The sequence below is a fragment of the Rattus norvegicus genome, chromosome 6 (assembly GCF_021556685.1).
Source record: "Rattus norvegicus strain SHRSP/BbbUtx chromosome 6, alternate assembly SHRSP_T2T, whole genome shotgun sequence".
NCBI lineage: Eukaryota > Metazoa > Chordata > Mammalia > Rodentia > Muridae > Rattus > Rattus norvegicus.
In genome coordinates this window covers 56,009,051-56,030,020 of record NC_141539.1, presented here as the reverse complement: position 1 = coordinate 56,030,020, position 20,970 = coordinate 56,009,051, and the positions used below count along the sequence as shown (strand labels likewise).

At 48.1% G+C, this 20,970-nt stretch overlaps 1 protein-coding gene across 15 annotated transcripts in view; it reads right to left on the bottom strand.

Annotated features, from left to right (window-relative positions):
- Nucleotides 1-20,895, bottom strand: part of Atxn7l1 (ataxin 7-like 1) — a 224,316-nt gene extending 203,421 nt beyond the window's left edge. For 9 of the 15 annotated variants that reach the window (XR_015622009.1, XM_087553735.1, XM_087553744.1 and 6 more), the window contains exons 1-2: nucleotides 20,672-20,876; nucleotides 20,080-20,148 (exon numbers count right to left, since the gene is read on the bottom strand). Coding sequence is in view for 11 of the 15 variants with exons in the window: in XM_087553735.1 (XP_087409861.1) it covers nucleotides 20,080-20,148; nucleotides 20,672-20,852 (250 nt within the window). In the remaining 4 variants the exon portion in view is untranslated. 15 annotated transcript variants of the gene reach the window in all.
- Nucleotides 20,896-20,970: the final 75 nt, after the last annotated feature.

The following is a 20,970-nucleotide window of genomic DNA, read 5'->3' as shown; positions in this document are numbered from 1 at the left end:
AACACACACACACACAATTTAATACTTTAAAGGCATCAGTTTTATGGTTTATGGATTATATATATCTCAATAAAGCTAATATTAAGATGCACACATACTTGAAATGGAGTCCCAACATCAACCAAGTGTCCTAGAGAGGGGACGCCACTGGGAGGCATGTCCCTTGCAAGGGCATTTTTTGGACCACTTAGAGTCTTCGCTTGTCCTGACAGGTTGCAAATGGCTGATTATGTGTGTCTGAGTTTTGCCTTCTGATTCTCACATCTGAGAAAGAAAGTGCAGTGCCATCCAACCAGATACCTAGGACCACTGAAAACCTGGCGAGTTACAATGTCTAGAGAGCAGGTCCAGACAAGAAACAATGGGAAAGAAGCAGCGAGGACAGAGAAAACCAGAGGCAGGGTGATGGACTTAGAGCTGACCACAGGGCTGCAGGTAAAGTACTGAGGAAGACCCAACGGGTACACTTTTAACCCCGAGAACAGGAGAGAGGGCATGGGCTGGCAAAGTGGAAAGATGCCGAGTTCCATCTCGGCTGAGCCGTGGATTTGTGGTAAAAATCTTAGCAAATTAGTTTCTGTCTGCTCCTGTCTATGCAGCTGTTCCTGGTGGGAAGATCAAAAGGCTGACGTAAGGGAGCTACCTGGGAGAAAATAGCTGTTCAGTAAACGGCAGCTTCCATTGTTGGCAATGTCTTGACGGCATAATTATCAACACAGGAACCCTTGCTCGTGTCCACTGATTCCTGCCATCGGCTTGGGAATCGGAGTTTCTATTTTCTTAGCTACTTGGGTCCTTTAGTGGAGATTGGGTAATTATAAATGTGGAGTGTTACAGGTTTTTTTTTTTTTCCTAGATCAAGATTGGCATCTGATGGGTATGGTAAATTAGCCTGCCAAGCATTTGTAAAACCATCAAAGAATGAGTGTACCAACCAACTCACAGCTAAGCTAAAGCTACGAAAAGCTTACAACTCCCAAGAAAACGTGTGCAAGGCTAACAACTTGAGGATGCCCACCACATAACTGTTTCCCTTCCAGTCCTAGAAACACAATTCCAACTAGTAACAACTGACCAGAGCAGCAGGCCTAACCAAACTTACAACCCTAGAGGCAGTCTCCTTCACCCAGGCCCTCCTCCACTGAGGGCAAGGGGCCACCACGGGTCTCTGAAAGGAACTGGACAGGTCATTGGGCTTGGATGATGAAGACAGTTCCTTTCCAATAGGCGGCAAAAGGCTGGTCACTGGGCATGGCGTGCTCCCTGACACCACCACACCTGCCAGAGTATCTCTGCACGACAGCGGGCAGAAGGCACAGAGAGGGTGCACGGGCAGAGAGCAGGGAGCTCCATCAGATCCCTCCTGACAGATCAGAGATGAGCTAACCATCTTCTAAGGGAAGGAGGACCAGCTACCTGTCCCCTCAGATCTCCACTCAAACACCAGGCTGGGAGATGGTCTGCTGAAAGACCCAATCAGATGAAGCAGCCGATCACTGGGCTGAGCCTCTGGTTTCCTGCCCTTTGCAAGGTGTAGCCATGGCTGGGTGGTTTCTAGCTGCCTCCTGCCTCCTAGGCAAAATGAACACAGTTCCCCAAGGATTCACCAGTGGCTTTCAGGTCATCAGGATTCCCTAAGGATATGCTGGCCCTGGGTGACAACAGGAAGTCTGGGCTACTTCCTTCTCTCCTGTTTCCCATCGGGATTCACAGGGAGGTCAAGGGCCACTCCCCCCCCTCCCTCTTCACTCTTCAAACAGAGGGAGAGGTAGGTCCACCACCATGGAGACCCAAGTTCACGAACCTTCCCATCCTGTACTGTACCAAGGGCTTTCAGTATTTTTTAAAACTGTGTGCTTTACTTTAAAAATTAATGCCAACTTCACTGTCCACTCCAGTTTCTGACCTTACTGTATTAAATCATTTCTAAGCCCAATGCTCTCCCATCTCATACACATTGTAGCACCACAAAAACGAGGCTGAGTCCTAGCATGAACTAATTGGAAGGATTTTTTTTCTCGTGTTACAATGATTAGGGCTTCAAGAGTAAAGAAGTGTAAAGATAAAGAAAGAATGCTTTCCCTAGACTCAGAACCAATGCTGAGAAAGCCAGGGCAGGCTTGCACACTCCAGGCTTCCGGTTCAAGCCATTCCTAGATTGTTTCCTGAGAACCTGCCCCATTCGTAGGCACTTTGTGCCCACGTGCAGCATGATGAGGAAGCCTTGTTCTGAACAGCGTCTTCCAGTCTTCCCTCGTAGCGGGAGACTCATCAGCAATAGAAGGAACAGCTTACCCAGCATGCACCACAAGCCTGTATGGAGTTAATCACTGCACACCAGTACATCTACCTCCCCTTCCCAACAATACTGTGAGATGACTATGGTGACTCCACTTTACAGATGGGAAGAATAAGGCTCTGAGAGGCTGTGGGGCTCTCCCCTGCACCAACCCTGAGCCATCTAAAGAATGAGCACACAGTATGCACTGGCCACTGCTGTCAAATGCCGGTGTCCTCTACGCACAGGCAAGAGACCTCCAAACCTAAGTGCTTGAGTCTTTGAAATGCATCTCCTGCAGGTGTCCCTCCCAGGCACCCCTCTTCTCCTGGCTCCCCAGGCTCGTGGATGTCCTCATGAGAGATGTTATATAGGTGAACTAGGGCCAAGGTAAAGACCAGTCAAGAAAGTATGAAAATCAATGCCAAAATGAGCGAAGGCTGCAAGGGTCACTCCCCACCACTACAGCCCACTCCCCTCCACTACAGCCTCCATTTCAGTCCTTAAGCCTCGTTGCCATCTCTAACTTAGCCACCGTCAAGCTCAATTTCCCTCAACCTCTTCCTATTTCTCAACTTCTGGCCCACTTTTGGCTTATCCCTCAATGTAAGTACAGCCCAGCAGTGATGTTCGCAACCTCCTGGACTTCTCAAGCCTGCCCCTCGGCTGGACAGTAGCTGCTACCATTTCTGGACCCTCAACGGTGTGTCAGCCAATGCAGCACACTGCACACAGGCTAAGAAGCTTGCCTAAAGTCACCCAGGGCGCAGGCAGCAGGGGGAGTCGGCCACCCGGTTAACAAAGATCTGACCCACAGCCTGTACTCTGCCTCTTTACTTCTAAGCTGCTGGCCTTCCCACCATGGATTAAATTTAAAGGGGGCTCCCCATGTCATGCTGAATCATCTGTCTGTCTCTGAGTCTTTGTTGGTTCATCTGTCTGTCTGAAAATCAAAACTATAAAAATAAAAACTACCTGATGGGGGTTAGTAAGTTTGCTTGCTGCCAAACTTGACAACTTCAGTTCAATCCCTGGGTTCCATGTGCATTGTAGCTGTACACACACACACACACACACACACACACACACACACACACACACACACACACATTTTTAAGTGTAAGTTGCCATAGAGAAGCACCAGCAAAGGACCTGTCTGCATCACTGGAAAAGTGTTCACACACTGCATGCACCTTCTCACCTCTACAAATTACCACGAAACACGAAACTTCTTCAGCTTTAGTCAAGAATGAATGGCTGTTCTGTCCCCTCCACATTTACACCCTATCATGGTCCAGTGCAGAACTCGACACAGTGAAAGTGCTAAAACTTCTATTAATAAAGCTCTGTGAACTTCTTTCTCGGGCTCCTTCTGTCGCCATCTTTGGTCAGAGAGGGCATTTGCCAGTCCCTTTACCACACACTTCATGAGGCATTTCCCCAGTTCTTTCTGTGCCATCAGCGAGCCTACCATCTTTCTGGGAAGTCCTACCATTTTTCTGGTCTAATCCTGCAGAGTCATGCTGTCCACACCTTTCCCAAAAAGTCGGCCTCTCCTATAGCAGGAGCCTTTCTCTATGACCCAAAGATAGAGGTCACCTGGCCTCCCTCAAATGATGCATAGCCATCTTGCCTTATGCCTTCTGGCAGAGGGAGACTCAATTTGGGAATCTTTTAGAATTTTAAAAAATTGTTATTATTATGTGTGGGATGTATGGTGTGTGTATGAGAGAGTGTGAGTGTGCATGTGTGTATGTGTGTGTCCCACAATGCACATGTAAAGATCAGAAGACAACCTTCAGGGGTTGATTCCTTCCCTCTATAATGGATTCTGAGAGTCAAACGCAGGTCACCAGGTCGGCACACCAAACTCCTTTACCAGCTGAGCTATCTCACTGGCCCATTCTAGAATCTTCTCTCAGTTCAAACTTGCCCCTCAGAAAGCAAAAACACCATTGGCCTTTTCAGATCCCAGCACTCTCTGCACTCTAAGGGACAATAAATCCCCTTTGTGGTAGCTCCTCTGGTCTGTGGAATGTCAGCTTTATCTCAACCCGGAGCAGACCTACCTGCATGCAGCTATCCCACGGGCCTGCACTCCACCTCTGTTAGCTTCAGACGGAGGAAGGAAGCTCCTGAACACTGTGCTGCCTGAGAAAGCCTAAAGCGATCCCTCACCAACCAGCTTTCCTCATGCCTCCAACATGGGCATGAGGCAGCATCATGCACAAGGCCCAAAAGACGTGGAAACAAGCTCAAATTTCCAAAAGGCAAATGTGCAGTGTGCATGCACAACAGTACCTTAAGATAGAAGAGAAGTGGGCTGGAGAGAGGGCTCAGTGGTTAAGAGCATTGGCTGCTCTTCCAGAGGAACTGAGTTCAATTCCCAGCAACCACATGGCGGTTCACACTGTCTCCAACTCCAGTTCCAGGGAATCTGACACCCTCAAACACCAATACACATGAACATAAAGTAAAAATAAATTATTTAAAGAAAAAAGGAAGTCCCAACATTCTCCTCAACATGAATGAACCTTGGAAGCACTCTGCTAGGTGAAACAAGCCAGTCACAAGGATAAATGCCAAATGATTGATTCCCTTTCCGCGAGGGGTCTAGAACAGGCCAACTCACAAACACAAAAATTCAGTGCTAGTAGGAAGGAGGCAGAGAGCGTTGTTAGTTAATGGACACAGAGTTTCTATTTCGGACCATGCAGTAGTTCTACAAATGATGCTGTTTTGCTTTGTATGTTTGTAGTTTAAGAGATAAGTGCATTCTATTACACTGTGGCAAAGGAAAGAGAAAGTAAGACAAGGAGAAATTGCAACAGTATCTGAACCATTCTGTGGGAAAAACAAACAAAAAAACAGCTGACTTTCTACACCAAAACCTTCCTTCCGGACACCATTCCCCAGACCTACCTTCTAAACTGGAAGAAGCCTGGGATGCACTGAGGAAGAGTGCCACTGACCTGTCAACATGGCCTTCCTCCCGCGGCCCTCTGCCCACAGGCAGACAGATTCTCCCACAGGCCTGCGGCAGCCAGGCCCATTCTCAGTAGGCATAAACTGCCATCCTGTTATAAATCCTCTCCCACAAAGCACTGGAGACTGGTCCCCTCTCCCTGTGCCAAGAAGTCTTTTTCTGACCATCTGTAATCCATTCAGAGGCAACCGGCAGGAAATGGCGGCAAGGAAAACCCCAGCAAAACGCAACTGGTGGGCCCACCTCTCCTCCAGCTCTGGGCCAGCACCAGGAAATGGGCCTTTCTCTGGACGCAGAACATCTGTGGGAATTCTGAGAGAGGCTGGGCGTCTGTCAGAGGCTAAATGGGCTTGAGACAGATGCTCACAAAATTTGGTAAGAAAAGCATGCTGTATTGAGCTTTTAAATTAGTTCTGGGGAAAACTCCTTTGAAAACAAAACAAAACAAAACAAACCCCAGACCCTAAGAGGGAAAAGGAATCATATGTAAACTAGCCTCAAAATTGCTTTCTTCTGATTTCTATGGACAATGAGACCACAATTTGAAGTAATGAAAATCTTTTTGATTGTGGCTGCCCCTCCAATCTGGTACTGTCAGCTGCCTAATCATGACAGCTTCGTTTGCTTTGGCCCCAAAACCTCTGCGCACTGCAGCGGTACATTAAGTAATTGAAGGTTATATGCTATAAGCTTACAATTCGATATATTAAAAAAAATCACAATGTATAACTTAATTATCTGGGCATACTGTACTGCTACAGATGTGCTGAGCAGGGGTTAGGAACTTTCTAGAAACGGGGAGTGTTATTCAACTGTTTTCGGCTCTGGGGCCATAAGATTCTTGTCTTCTCTACCTCACTGAGCCATAGTGGTAGAGAAAGCAAGCCTGGATGGCACCTAAATGACCGAGCCAGACTGCACTCCAGCACCTCCTCCCCTCCTCCTGGCATGGCCTCCCTCATATAGCAGCCCAGGCTGGCCTTAAACATACCATCCTTCTGCCTCTGCCTCTGCCTCTGCTCTGCCACACAAGTGCTAGAATTTCAGGTAAGTGCCACCATGCCTGTTTTGGCTTGTTTGGGGTGTTTGATTGCTTTGGGGGGTTGTCTTTGTTTCGATTTTATTCTCTGCTGGCACCTCAACCCGGGGCTCTGCACGCGGAGCAAGCAGCCTAACAACTACCTATATTCAAGGATCTACAATAAATTCCATGCGTACACCAGGCTCCAGGACGACAGTGCCAGTGGGCCATGTTGCTGACTACTGCCCAAGTTGTTGTTCACACTGTATTCGTACTGTGGACTTGTTAACAGGGCAGTAACTAACCTCCACTCGGATTCCACCCAGAGCTGGACACGCAGGGATGAGAATTCAGAAACAAATCGCTGAATGGGATAAAACTTCTAACAGTTTAAGATATTGTAGTATTGATAAATTGTATGCCCAGCATCATTTTATAAGTTTGTAATTAGCAACTTTTTTGAGTAGGCTGCTAAACATTCGTTACAATTACACTGACAGCAGTGGATTAATTGTAAGAACCTTAAAATGCGTGGTTGTGTGTGTGTGTGTGTGTGTGTGTGTGTGTGTGTGTGTGTGTAAGAGGAGGGGGAGGAAGAGGGAGAGAGAAGGAGAGGGACAGGGACAGGGAGAGAAGGAGGAGGGACAGGGACAGGGAGAGAAGGAGAAAGAGAAGGAGGGACAGAGACAAGAAGAGGGAGAGGGGAAGGTGGGAGAGGGACAGGGACAGGGAGAGAGAGAGAAGGAGAAGGAGGGACAGAAACAAGGAAAGGGAGAGAAGGAGAAGGAGGGACAGAGAGAGGGAGAGGGAGAGGAGGAGGAGGGACAGGGACAGGGAGAGGGACGGAGAGAGGAAGAAGGAGATCGAGATCTGCCCCGAATAGAGAAAGCAAGATGTATACAATTATCACTGAACCAAGGGACGTTGCTTCTTTGCAATACCCATCCAAGTCTGCAGAGGTCCATCCCATGGATAAAGCTGTGGTCTGTCTGGTCCTGATGAATTTCACCATGACTTTCTTTTTTTTCCCCCAACAGCAGCTTCCTGGGGAGCTCACATCTCCCCAAAGGCCTTTGCAACTCTTCCCTGGAACACTGATTCTCCACATTCCAGCCATTTCTGCTGTCTCTATCTAAAGTGTCTTCCTTCCTCCCTTCCTTTCTCCCTTCCTCCTTCCTTCCTTCCAACTAGAACTTGGCTTCTACAATACAGCCTTTACTGTGCTCCACGTAGAGCCACACCCGAGCAGCCCCTGCCCTTAAGTCAGAGGTCTTGATGACCATAGACTAAAGTCTTATCACTGGGGAACCTGAGCCCCACTCCATCCTCCGAGAAGTGTCAGGGACCCCAGTGAGCTGCATGGTGAGTTCCTAGAGGGCAGCTGCCGAGGCTGTTTCCTCCTCAATACCCCACAAAGGGCCCAGCCCTGTGTCACCCACTTCCTGGGTGCTCAGCGGTTTCCTGCTCAGCCAGTGATACAGGAAGCACCCTTCACACACAGGAGCTCCATTAACCTGAGTCTGCAATTTGACCCATGGTTCACCTAACCCAGCACAAATTCTCCAACCGGAAGGTGAGAACCAGATTATTTTAAGTGCAATTTTCTTCCTTCCCCAAATTAAAATAGAGGGTCCCTTGAGTGTGTGGGATAATGCTTCTCACTGTTTTAAAATCCGGGCTCGACTAACCCCTAGCACTGTTCTTCTTGGAGCATCCCCTGTCTCCAAGCTTCTACAATGATTGTATCTCACAACACACACACACACACACACACACACACACACACACACACACCTTGAAATGCCAGCACACCAATCCTCAGTCTTGCCCTCCCCAGCAGCTTAAGAATCGTGGTGTTCACACCCAGTGTCTGAAAGTTGGTAATTAAAGGGAAAGCCACCACCCAGCCGGCTTCTAAGAGGAATCTAAAAGAGTGGTTCCTTTTAGAATGCTGGCCAGAAAAAGTAGGTCAGAAACATGGAGTCTGTAGTGGTCATCCTACTCCCCGTGTGAGGAAACATCAAATCCGGGCAGCCACCACTGATGGATGCTGAGGGGGTTCCGAGAAATCCCCTGCTACGGAATGGGGATCTCACCAAGTGCCAGAGCAGCCCCACGCAATGTGGTGCTCACTGAAGAAGGAAACCCATCGCTGCAATGTATAGCATGGTTTTTTGTAAGATGAAGCTCTGAAAACTCAGATGTGTTAGCTCAAGAAAGCACGGTCATGATGTGGCAAAGTAACGAACGGAGGTGAAGTGTCATTAGGCCTGTGTGTGTGTGTGTGTGTGTGTGTGTGTGTGTGTGTGTGTGTGTATGTGTAAATTTTACATATACCTTTACAATTAACAAGGCACAATGCAAACCACTGTGCTGTGTACAGTGTACCGGGTACACTGGTGTGTACACACGTGACTGATGGCATACCACTGTTTTCTGTGTGAGCATCCGTAATGTTGACATTGAATCAGAAGATGCAGGTCACCTCTGAGCGCTGAAAGAGGAATTTCCTGGCACTACAAGATGATTCCACGGGGGAGACACTTGCCATGTCAGCCTGAGGAGCTAAGTTTGATTTCTGGCACCCATGTAAAGGTGGAAGGAATTAAAGAGTAGAGGGCCCAAGTGCATAGTGGATCCAGCCTGCAGCACAGTGTCCAGAGGAACTTATAGGTCATACAGCTCGAGATGCTGGGAAGATATTTCCAGGCTCAGGCTGGTCCCTCAAACAAGAGGGTGAGTATGAGCACAAGGGAAGGGACTAGAGAAGCAGAGTCAGAGGAGGAAGAAGTATGGCTGGCCCGGGACACCTATGAGGAGCAGCCTACCTTCTGGGCTAGGTAGGGCCTGACTGAGTGCAGGTCCTGGATGGCTATGGTACCTGGGAAGTAATGAAAACTGTTCATTTATTGTACCCCTGGTAAATGTAAATTTGGGGGAGATTAACTTTGAGGTTTGCAGGGAAGGAGGAGACAGAAACATTGAACACTAAGCTAGTATAAAAGTCGGGGTTATGGCGGGCAGGCTACCTCAGGATGGAGACCTGGAAAGTGGAAACCAGAGCCGCTCTCAGAATAAGAGGCACGCTCCAGGCAGGAGCATAAATGATGGGTCAGAGAGAGCACACATCTGTTCTAACTTTTAAGTGAAGAGAGTGTGGGTCCACAGAAACACCTGAGCAGGGCTAGAAGATGCAGCTCTCTGAGGACAGAGAATGGGCACTCTGCCACAAAGCTGGAGTTAGTAACAGACACACTGGTCTCCACGGAGGGAATGGTAAGGGTTGAGCAAGCAGCAGGTTCCACAGACAGCAAGAAGCCACAGGAGAAGCGGGCAGAGGAGGAGAAAAGACACATGGTATGAAACATGGCCTTCTCACAACCCCTGGGTCCTCTTCCAGCTAAGGCAGGAATACTCAACCTTTTGACACTGTGTAGTGACACTGCCACCTACAAATGTGTTGAGCTGTAGTCATGGCTAGCCTGGGGTACACTTGGACCATAGGCAACAGGTTAAACAATCTGCTCGATAGAAGTTCCGTGTGGAGACCAGGGAGACCCTTCATCTGTTCAGACCTGATTTTTTAATATTCTGGGGCTGTCTTTGCCATGTAGCCTTTTGTGTCAGCCTGTGAGAGCGTTCATCTGCGCACATGTTCTGTTTGGGTCTTGCTGTGCTTCTGCTGAGGGTGGTAAGGAAGAACAGAACAGGATATGAGAAGCTTCAGGGGATGGGATGGAGGATGGGGAGGAGGTCAACTGGTCTCCTGTTCATAGGTAGCCACATAGGGCTTTATTTACTCCAAGGTAACCAGTGGCACTTTCCAGTGACTCACTTCCTTCCTCCTAGTATGGGCATGATACTATGAAAGGTGCCCTGACGTTTACCAGGAAATTAAGGGAAAAAAAAAAAAAAGACCGCCAGTCAGCAGGCCAGGGTGCCTAAAATCCTACACAGGGGAGGGGACTGCAGGAATGGCAACAGGAATGACACATGCTAGCCATTCTTTTGTCTCTAATGAGGTGCGGGGATGGGGAGCAGGGAGCAGCATCTCCGGGGCCAATAAGAGCATCATAGACACAGTGTTCAAGTGGCCCTGCTAGTGAACAGCAGCTAAAATCCGGACTGACAGGAGCTGAACATGGCTACCTCACCCTGTGCTCTCGTGGGTGGTGCATTCTGTGTCTTTCTCAGCCACTCCAGTCCAAAAACCTTCTTTATCACTGCCCCTCCGAGCCAGCGACAGCTAGGGCACGCTGTGGCTGCAGGAGGCAAAGGACTTTCACACCCACTTAGCAGGCATATCACCATCTAAAGGACACCCTGAATGTGGCAGGTATTGAAAAGCTATCTGCACTCCGTCATCCAAAGGAGCACACCCTTCACAAAAATACTAGCAATCCCAATGCCAAGAGCAAACTGAACAGCAGCCTAGAAGATGTTCAAAGAGGGGTTGGGGAGGGGGGCATCATCACTGTAGATAGATGGCCCTGGAGTTGCTTGGCAACCATCTTTGCTAACACCTTCTTCTAAAAAGGAACAGTTTGCATCAGCTCCTGTGCCTCCCTGGGGCCGGTGCTCTGACCACACAGGCCCAAAGCTGGGGCCTTGGGATGAGAAAGCCCATGGCTGATGGGAAGCCGTGGGTCTGACAGAGACAAGGAGGACGGACAGCCAGTCTCTCTGCACCCAGTCTCTCTGCACCTGTCCTGCTGAAGGGACACAATCCCCTGACGGGGCTGGGCTTAGATGAGGCAAACCATGTGTGCAGGTGCGACACTAAGGAAGGTCCTCGCTCCATCCCTGCGGAAGCCCACATGAGCACCTCTTAGTGTGTCTTAAGTGTAGATGCCGTGTGCCTTGCCTCAGTCCTGCGCTGTTCCAAGAACGGGAGACATGAGAGCTCTGATTAGAGCACAGATTCTGGAATCAGTCGAACTTCAGTGTTCAAATCCTAATTCCCCTATTTCTCAGCTGAACCATTTGGTTACGTAAACGACTCAACATCTCTGAGCCTCAGACCCCAGCTTCTAAAATCCAGCTAAGAACAGGATTTGCCTCACAAGGTGATCAGGAGGACCCCATGACAGCACAGAAATCTGGCCAGTGTCTGGTGCTCATTCAGTGTCCTGACCCATTCCTGAATCAATCTTGATGCAATCTGTTCCCCGGAAATGACGGCTCTGATAAGACAAAGAGGAGGACCTGAATATGTGGTTAAAAAATAATAATAATAATAATATGGCCGTAACCACAGCTCACGTTCCTGAGCACCTATAGGATGCCAGATAGTATCTCATTTATTTTTACAGCAACTCTGAGAGGAACTATTATTCCTTTCTGAAAATGAGGAAATTAAATCTGAAATTAACACACAGCTGGGAAATGGCTGAGTCAAAATTTAAATACTGCTGCATGAAACTCCCAAGGCCCCCATGCCAATGAACTCTCTGTGTGCAGTGAAATATACACAGCATAGCGTTAACCGCCGTAGCTATTTTTAAGTGCACAGTTTGGTGGCTTTAAATACATTCGTACTTCCACGGAACCTTCCCCCCATCCCCCTATACCTGGAACTTTGGACCCACTGAATCCAAACTTCACATTTCCAGCCTCGGCGACCATGTAGCACCATTCTAGTCTGTCCACACAAACATCACTCCTCTGGGAACCTCACAGATGCAGACGCTGGCCGCATCCGCCCTTTTGAGGCCAGCACATTTGGGGGGCCGGGGGAAGGGACTGGGAAGTGAAACCTGGGCCTTCTGCATGCTCTCAGATGCTCTGCTGCTAAGCTGCGCCTCCAATCTTGGTCAATATCCTTTTCTTAAAGGAGTGAACACCAGCTTGGTGAGAGGATGTGTCCCAACCATCTACCATGACAACGCTGTCACCCGTTTGCCCTGTCCAGGACTCCTTGACCTATTGGGGTAGTAAGACAGGTCACACTGCTCCCTGATGAGGGTGTCCTTTGCCATGGATGTCCACAAACTCAGAAGTCTGCTCTGCAGAAGTCAATACAGTATCAGGGCAAGCACTTGCATGTTCGAAGAGTCCCACTTCAGCTCACTTGTACCTTCCAGGTTATAGCGACCCCGAACCAGTTCGTTCTGCCCTGCAAGCATTTCATCCCCTTCCTGACATTAAGCACAACATGCCTTAAAATTAGAAGACGGAATTGTGAAAAAAAAACAAATAAACAAACAAACAAAAAAAAAACCCACGAGGACAAATTGTCTACAAGAGAACAAACGATCTACCCACAGGGGAGTTCCAGTTTTCTTTGCAAGAGCTGGGTACACCAGGCTAAACCATCAGCCAAGTAGTATCCTAGGCCTCCGCGTAGGCCCACTTGCCAGAAGGGCCTTCACAAGTCCTCACTATCAGCCCCAGTGTCTTAGGGTTCAAAGTGAGGTCCATTGGGCAGAGGTAGCCAGTATGAGCCCTGTCATAGATCACAGCAGAGAGCCTAACATTGCAGGACACTGGACTGAGTTCTAGAAGAGACACACAGAAGTCGGCCCTTGCCATTCGACTTCTATGACATTCCGCAAGGGTCCAAGCCGTCAGCTAACACTACCCATTTCCACGTAGCTTCCATGACAGCTGCGTTTGACTTCCTGAATGACAGCTTTCCCTAGATGTGAACACTGGACTGCTTGGAGTGGGGTTGGGGGTGTCAGATAAAAAGGATAGGATTAGGACCAGTTCTCATGGTTGGTTGCTGCCAATGGATGTCCACTCAGAGGGATGTGAGGGGTGAAGCCGCAAAGGAAGGCCAACCCAGAGGGAAGGAACATACTCTACAGAGAAGCATGGAGAAACTAACACAACTTTCTGCCATTGGCGGTGCAGCAGAGACACCAGGCTTCTGCCAGCCGGTAACGGAAAGGGGTCCACGTGACCACACAACCCTAGATGACGCTGTGAAGCGTAGGACACACAGGTCAGGAGCTTTCAAAAGCCGGGTCTGGCCTTGCTCTCCACACCTCCCACTCCTCAGCGTGGAGATCTGGGAGCCAGCTGCTCCGTGCTCTTCGAGCTCAGCCCCATTTCAGGCACATCCCCTGGGTAATCAAACTGCAGAGAGCGCCAGTTGTACTTCCAGCCCGACTTTCAATATAAACTGAAATCTGAATGCTCTGCCAGGGTTTCTCTGACATCAGGGGCCGCTGAATAATAAATGCCATCATTATCAGAATCCTCCTCTCGCCATGGCGAGGCAGGACTGGGCCAGTCAGAACAGGACCTGCACCCCACTGTTCTCACTGCTGACTAGAGATGGAGCCACCAAGCCCTCTCTGACTCTTCAACTTAGCCACAGCACTGCCAAGAGCCACCGTCTATTTGACCTGTTGGGCAGTGGGTAAGGTTGACTCATATATGGGCTGTAGGCCCAAGACTGGGAATAGCAAAATATCCCTGAATTCATCTCTCACTAGTTTCCCGTGTTCTTATTTTATTTCAGAGACTTTCTACCAGGTGGCTCTGCCTCCCTGGGGGACATGTGGAGACATTCTGGTGTCTACATTTGGAAGTGTGGAGGGCCACTACTTTGGAAGCCAACCGTCAAAGGGCACAAGATGGTCCCTGTCGCAAAGAGATACCTGAGTTAAAATGTCAGCACTGTTGCTGGTGGGGAAACGGGCGTTCCTCTCTGTTCTGCTGGCTTCGCCCCAGCAATAAAACCATTTAACTTCTAGAACGTTTCATAATCACGTGCACTTTGGGCCTTCACACAGACCATTTCCTCCAACTCCACCTTGCCCAGCTACGCACTGTGAGAACTTCCATTTATCCTTTGGATTTTAGCCAGAATAAAATCTCTTCTGAGAGGGCCTAACCAAAATCTGACCTGCCTCTCATGTTTCTCTGTCAGGACACCTGTCACAATCACTGTGGCTTTTTGTGATGTCTGTAGTTGTGGTCAGGTAGGGAATCCCAGTGTCAGCCTGGAGCAGGCACAACAAGGAGCGAATTCTAGTGTGTGACAGAAGCTGAAAAGGCCCAGCACCCTCCCATACACAAGTACCTCGAGATACCAAAGCTTTACACTATCTGTAACACCTGCATACTAACAGACACTCGGTCCTCCAACACAGACAGAAACAGCAAGATGCCAGACCACGGCTGGGAGCACGGTCTCCTAGTCTGGGGGGATATGAAAGGACATATCTATCTACTTCAAGGCACCTAGGATATCTTTGGAAAGATACCAAAGCAAATGGGTGTGCGAGAGATGTTCCAGTGAAATTGAAATATATATAAGACTCTTGAATTGTGTAATTCAGAGATTATTTTGAAGAAGCTTTTAGATGAATTTAAGGTCTACACCTTCAGAGCTAAAGAATAAACAACCACAGCAAAAATTCATTACTCTTTCAGAGATGAAGGCCCGGTCCAACTCAAGCCTTTAAGGAATTGTATACGGTTTCCAAACCTGCGGATTCTGTCTAACTTCCTGTTCTGGAAGGAAGGAAGGAAGGAAGGAAGGAAGGAAGGAAGGAAGGAAGGAAGGAAGGAAGGCAGGCAGGCAGGCAGGCAGACAAGCCATATTTCTGGCTTTCTACCCAGGATTTGGGTACATGGAAATCCTTGTTAGTACAAAGAGACACTCATTTCGCAAATTTTCTACTTCCCAAAGTGGAGTGGACGGTCTCCAAGCACCCTTCCTCAGCTCACCCACCCTCTGCATGTCAGCTAGTAAACCCTTTTTTCCAACACATCACTTCTTTTCTGCATTAGCCTCAGCACCTTAGCTGCTCTCCTGTGTCCTGCCCTCCCATTCAAGCTGAGGGCCACGGTGATGCCAATGAAAGGCCAACATGAACACATCTTGCTGCTTCCAGCAAAGGAGGGGAGGGCAGGTACAACAGAGAAGGAAGTTAGAATTAACAGTGAAAATCAGGTTTATCTGTGTGATCTGCAGACTGAGGTCTTCCCATCTCCTATTAGCATAGATAACAGAGTCGTCTATGTAACGATAAAGACGCTGTGGATAGTTTCCCATAAATCTCCATGGCTCCCCTCTCTTGGGTCATAAGAATACACCATCTTCCCAGGCCAGTAGTCATTTTCCTCTCTAAGCTGGTCCTTTTTAGTCCTAACTTCTGAGCCCAGGCAGAGCCCACTCCCACGTTCCCAGCTCGTTCACGTCACTTGGGCCTTCCACAGCAAGCTTTCTCTGTTCCCGCCTTCTCTGTGACTAGACTCATTTCACATTTACCTCCACCAAAGGAAATGCTGGGAACCCTAGAACACAGCCTACTGCCCAAGTCCGAAAAGCCCAGAAAAGGTCCTTGAAGAACTTATTCTTCTCCATGATAAAATGAAACAACTTATCATTTGAAATGTATTTTTTCTAGACCTCTGAAGCCATCAGAAAGGAAAAGAAAAAAAAGAGAGAGAAAAAAACCTCTTCATGTTCAGAAGCCACGAACTGCCTAAGTATTTTTCTCTTGCTTTTGACAAAACCCGCTTCTTAACTGTAGTATATGAAATACTCTATGTCCACAGAAATTGTTTTTAATCATTAAGCTTTATAAAATTATAACGCGCATTACTCTAAAATTGAAGTTCTTCGTACAAAATGTCTTTTTACCACAGATGACTCAAAAATTCATGGTAATTAAACTAATACCTAGTTTTACGGAACTAGTTTCAGTAATAAATGATGGTAATATTCGCAATAATAAAAAGGAATAAGAGCAGGCATGCAGTCAGCTCTTACGATACACTGAGCTCTCTCCTCTTACCTCTGTCATGCTTCCTAGCGGCCCTGATAACATGTTTCATAGTGAAGGGCACTTCTGAGCCACGTGGACCCCATTCTTTGTGTACAGGTTGGTTTCCTTTCATTTGAAGTTTGGTTGAGACCCCGAGCAATGAAAACATCTTCCCCAACTGAGTGAGACTTTGCTTGGGAAGTCTTCAGGCCACACCCAGGCTGGGTAGAATAGTGTCATAGTCAGGCTTAGCATAGAAACATGGCCTTCCTTGGAATTTTCCATCAGCTAGCATAGTTCTCATGAAGATTGGGCCAGCAGGGTTCCTTAGAACCTCCTCTGAGCAAAGCTATGTCTTGACAGACCCAACTGAGGCCATAGTGTTCTTCATGGGGAGAACACATTTGTGGTCGGCATTCCACTCAGGTCGTTACCTCTCTGGAGTCTGGACTGAGAACATCTCTTCTGGGGTCTGGACTATATCTTTCGCATCTGTGAGGTCTGGACTGAGCCCCTCTCCCTCTTGTCTGCTCGGGTCTGGACTCAGCCCTCCCATCTGTGGGCTCTGGGACTCGGCCTCTCTTTTCTGCTGTGGTCTGGACTCAGGTCCTGAAGGCCCCAAACTATTCACAACTGTTTCTAGTAAGCAGATTACACAGTCGGTTTGCTTGGTTGGTTTGGTTTATCTGTTTGTTTTGTTTTGTTTATATCAGCAATGAGTTAAACTTTTAAAAAAAACTGAGGAAATATACCCTGTTATCCTCATTATTTCTGAAGTCATTTAAGGTGGTTTTTTTGTTCGTTTGTTTTGTTTTGTTTTGCTTTGTTTAAGTTCCTTTAGAGGCAAGTTGTTTGGCACGACTGTATTTTAAAGGTTGGGGCAGTCACTAGGGAAGCCTGGGTACAAAGGTCTCAGAGTGACTATGGAGGGCAGTTAGCCCCAAACCCCTTGCTTTACATCTATAAAACCAACCCAGAGAAGTGAGCTCCAGGGCCTAAGTGAGAAGCTAGCTCCCAGTTCTCCCAGGTATGTCTTTCAGTAAAGCTGCTCTAAGGCAACCCTTACAAGATAAGGCCCGAAAGGAACTAGCAACAGTTTGCAATTCAAATGCCTCTGCCGAATTCTCTGTAAGTATAATTTTAGAGGGGATAAGAAAGCTGACAAGAAGAGTCTTTATGGAGACTTCGGGGCATCCAGCTAACAGCCCCTCCTCGGCGAAGGTGATAAAGCAAAGGAAGGTGAGTGGGCCAAGGGATGCAAAAGGAATATGTCAGCTACCGGGTTACTCAAACACTCTGGCACTGCCTGCAGTGTCTGCCCCAGCAGTGGCAAGAAACCTCGGGAGGCAAAATGATTCCGATTTCATATTTCCGGCCTAACTTCCCTCTCTGAGTTTGGTCTAAAAATGATTGCATGCCATTGATGCTCAGAAAAGCATTATTCACTATAGTCAAAAGGTGGCAACGACCCACATACCCCAGCGGATGAGTAGTATGTGCCAAGAAGAGCATGAGTCTACCTTGAAAAGTCATAAACTGTGCATGATGCAACATAGAGGAACCCTGAAAACACCATGCTAAGTGAAACAAGCTTAACACCACGAGAGCAAATAGCGTGAGAATTTGCTATGAAGAATCCAAAATAGGAACCTTCCCAGAGACAGAAAGAGAATGGAAGATCCCAGGAAGATGGCAGGGGATATGAGAAGTCATTGTGCATGTGACGGTACATTGTATAAATGAGTTTCTGCTGAGACGGTAAACAGACCGGGAAATGAAGATTGGCGATGGTTGTAAGACACTGTAAATATACTTAATACACACTGGGCTATGTGCTCAGAAAAGCTTACAATGGTAGGTTTTATGTTATATATGGCGCCACAAGAGTATGTCCTGCCATCTCTCAATTACAACCCTAAACTTTTATTCTTTTATTGCCATATTTCTTCTCAAGACCTGCTTCTAGCCAACAGCACCATGGCCAGGCATGTATGTTCATAAACACAGATGCAGAGTCCCACAAGGGCCGCGTTGCATCCTGCAATGATCCTCCACAAATATCTGCCCACCCTAAGGCCTCCAACAAGATGGCCCAGTGTGACCACACTCTGACACAGAGCCTCAGACCAACCCTTACATTCTCACTAAGGGACAGGCATATGCTACACTAGGAAGACCTCAGGAACTTCTCATTTCTCATTGTCACCCAAGGCCACTCCACCAGGCCCACAACAAAGAGATAAAGTCCATGTGTGGCTGTGTAACTGCATGGGGCACTGAACAGCAGAGTGTCCGTCATGCAAATGCATTCAATTAGAACCAAAGCGTTGTACCTTTACAGGACAGAGGATATATTAAGCAAGATATAGCATCTGTGACTTCTGAGAGAAAGAGAGTTTTTCATTTTCCCTTAAAAGAATTCATTGCTCATGCAGCAAAGAGAATCTGAGAACGAGAGTGGCCTGATGTAGATGGGGTGGCAGGAAGATCTGAGTTTTGTGGGCTACGGTCCCAACCCATCACCCTGACCTGCTGCGTGCCAGTCCTGTGAATGCCACGGCCTTTAGTCAACTGTAGCATGTAGGATTTTGCACCTTCAACATGGAAACAGTGCTAGTGGTCTAAGAGCTTAACTCTCTAAGTGGCTCAAGACCTCAAGAGTTTCCTGTGAAGAGAGACAACCACTGGGGACCCCTTCCATTGCCAGCGAACATGGACATTTAGCACAAACAAGCTGCCACTTGTAGGAAGCCCACTTGACACCACTCCCCCATGCATCCTAAATGCACACATCAAGATCACGCTAACATATTTAGAGGCAAACATCTTTAGAATAATGTTTTGTTCCCAAAGTACTTAATTAGCAGAAACACAGTGTCTGAGAACGGCTCTCGAGTTAAAATGAAAGCATTTTAATGCCCAGGTTCTTTCTTGAAGCACCAACGATCATCTTACTGGACAGTCAGGAAATGACGTGGCACTGAAAACCAGCAATCTTAGGTGTCAGTCCACAAGTTCCAACTTTCCAAGCAGGTTTCATCCACCTCTGCACGCAACACCCCCTCTTCACCAGGGGACTAGGCTGCAGAGCCAAATGGCTTCTCTCCCTTCATCGTGGATGAGCAAATGCTCCTACAGCCAAGTTACGTCTGAACTTTCCTGACACGTCCCATCACTTCCTTCTGCCCCTCTGTGCCTCCCTCCCAACACCAATTTCGTTGGGCCAGTTCTGCATACAAGACTCCAGATAGTGCATCACGATTCAAATGAACCCATCCTTTCTTTAAGCAAAAAGTGGCCTCCAGAGTGGCTCCATTGGAAGTCAGAGGCCAGAGTGACAAATGGTGGCCTTGCAACCAAGGATCACTGACTTACAACAACCAAAGCTGTACGGTGATGCCCAGGCCTGGCATTAAGGCTTCACTCATGCCCAGATCTGGGATCATCGTCCATTCAATGTGTCCCCTTTCAGGTATCATATTTTCATGCTGGGAAACACAGATGGGGGCTTTGGAGCACAGGCTAAAGATCTGCACATGTTGATACCCCTAACCCAGGCCACTGTCTACAGTCTGTGACCAGAAACAAAATGTTACTTGCAGCCAAGGCTTGCCATGTGCAATGGTTTTTTTTTCAGTGAGAGTGGAGAAGTAGCTGCTGGAATGACCGGCCATGTGGGGTTCATTAAAACTTGTGAATTTACATATGAGGGAGGCTGGAATGCTTGTGAAGGGGAGCCCCATGCCTCACTCGGGGGTTCCAAACCCCACCACCACCATTGGCCCATGGTGCTCCAAGAATGGCAGACACCATCAGGAGGTTTAGATGTGGACTCCAGCGGAGTGCAGTAAACTTCTGCCTTCCACAGCCTCCCCCAGACTGAAAGACCCCCCCAGTTGTATTTATACTTGGAAGGAAGTTAACAGTGAAGCAGTAGTCACCTGGGCGTGCTCGATTTTTGACAAGCCTTAGTCACTCTGTACCCAGCAGAACAATTCACATTCTATTCCAAAGCCTGTGAAGACTGTGCCACACAAGCTAACACTAACATACCAAGAGCTCCACTTACCTTCTTTATTAAGCCTCATAACCTCCCTGCTTTTGCCACCCTCTTTTCCAGCCTCTTCTAAATCTACATCTGCAGATGAAAAAGAAAAGGAAAAAAGAAAATGAGGAAAAAAGGGGGGGAATGCCAAAGTCAAGGGGGGGAGGGAGAGTGTTTATTGACAAACAGATCGATCTAAATACTGTATCTGAAAATCTTGCAAAATTTGACAATGCAACATTTTCTCCCGAGTCTGGGTTTTCATCTACCTGGCCCAGATAGGTACCCCCAAAAAAAGAAAAAAAGAAAAAAAAAACTATGCAAGCAGCAACAGAGTCGCCTTTTAAACAGACACCACCGTGGGGCTGCGAAAGCCCACCCCGCGGGCTGCTTGCCCCGGAGAGCCAGGCACAGACAGACAGACAGCCTTGCTGGCAACCGGGCCTCTCTGTGCTCTGATGGTCTGTGTCTGTGTGTATTTATTTAGAGAGAGAGAGAGAAGCATGGAGGACGCCGGGGGCCACTCTCTCTCACACACACACTTTTTCCCAGTGGCTCTAGGTGAATGGAAAGGTTACAGGATAATAAAAGGAGGAACAGGCGGTGGGGTTCTTACTGTCGGAGCAGTGTAATTTGGCGGCGTCGATCCAGGAGGACCAGGGTTTGCCCAGAAACGCCTCCGGACTGGGCACTTTGCGGTGCAGTGTCGCCATTGCTGTTCCTTCTTGTTGCTTTTTCCCTGTTCCTTCGGCAGCAGCAGCCGAGAGACACGGGATTCGAGAACGCTCCGACGTCATCTTCGGAACGTTCCGACATTGAGTGTTCTGAGAGGGGGAGGAGGGCGGCAGAAGAGGCGGGAGGCGGGGCGCGCTCGGCCCTGCGGGGCCCTGCTGTGCTGCGTGAGGCCGCTGGGGG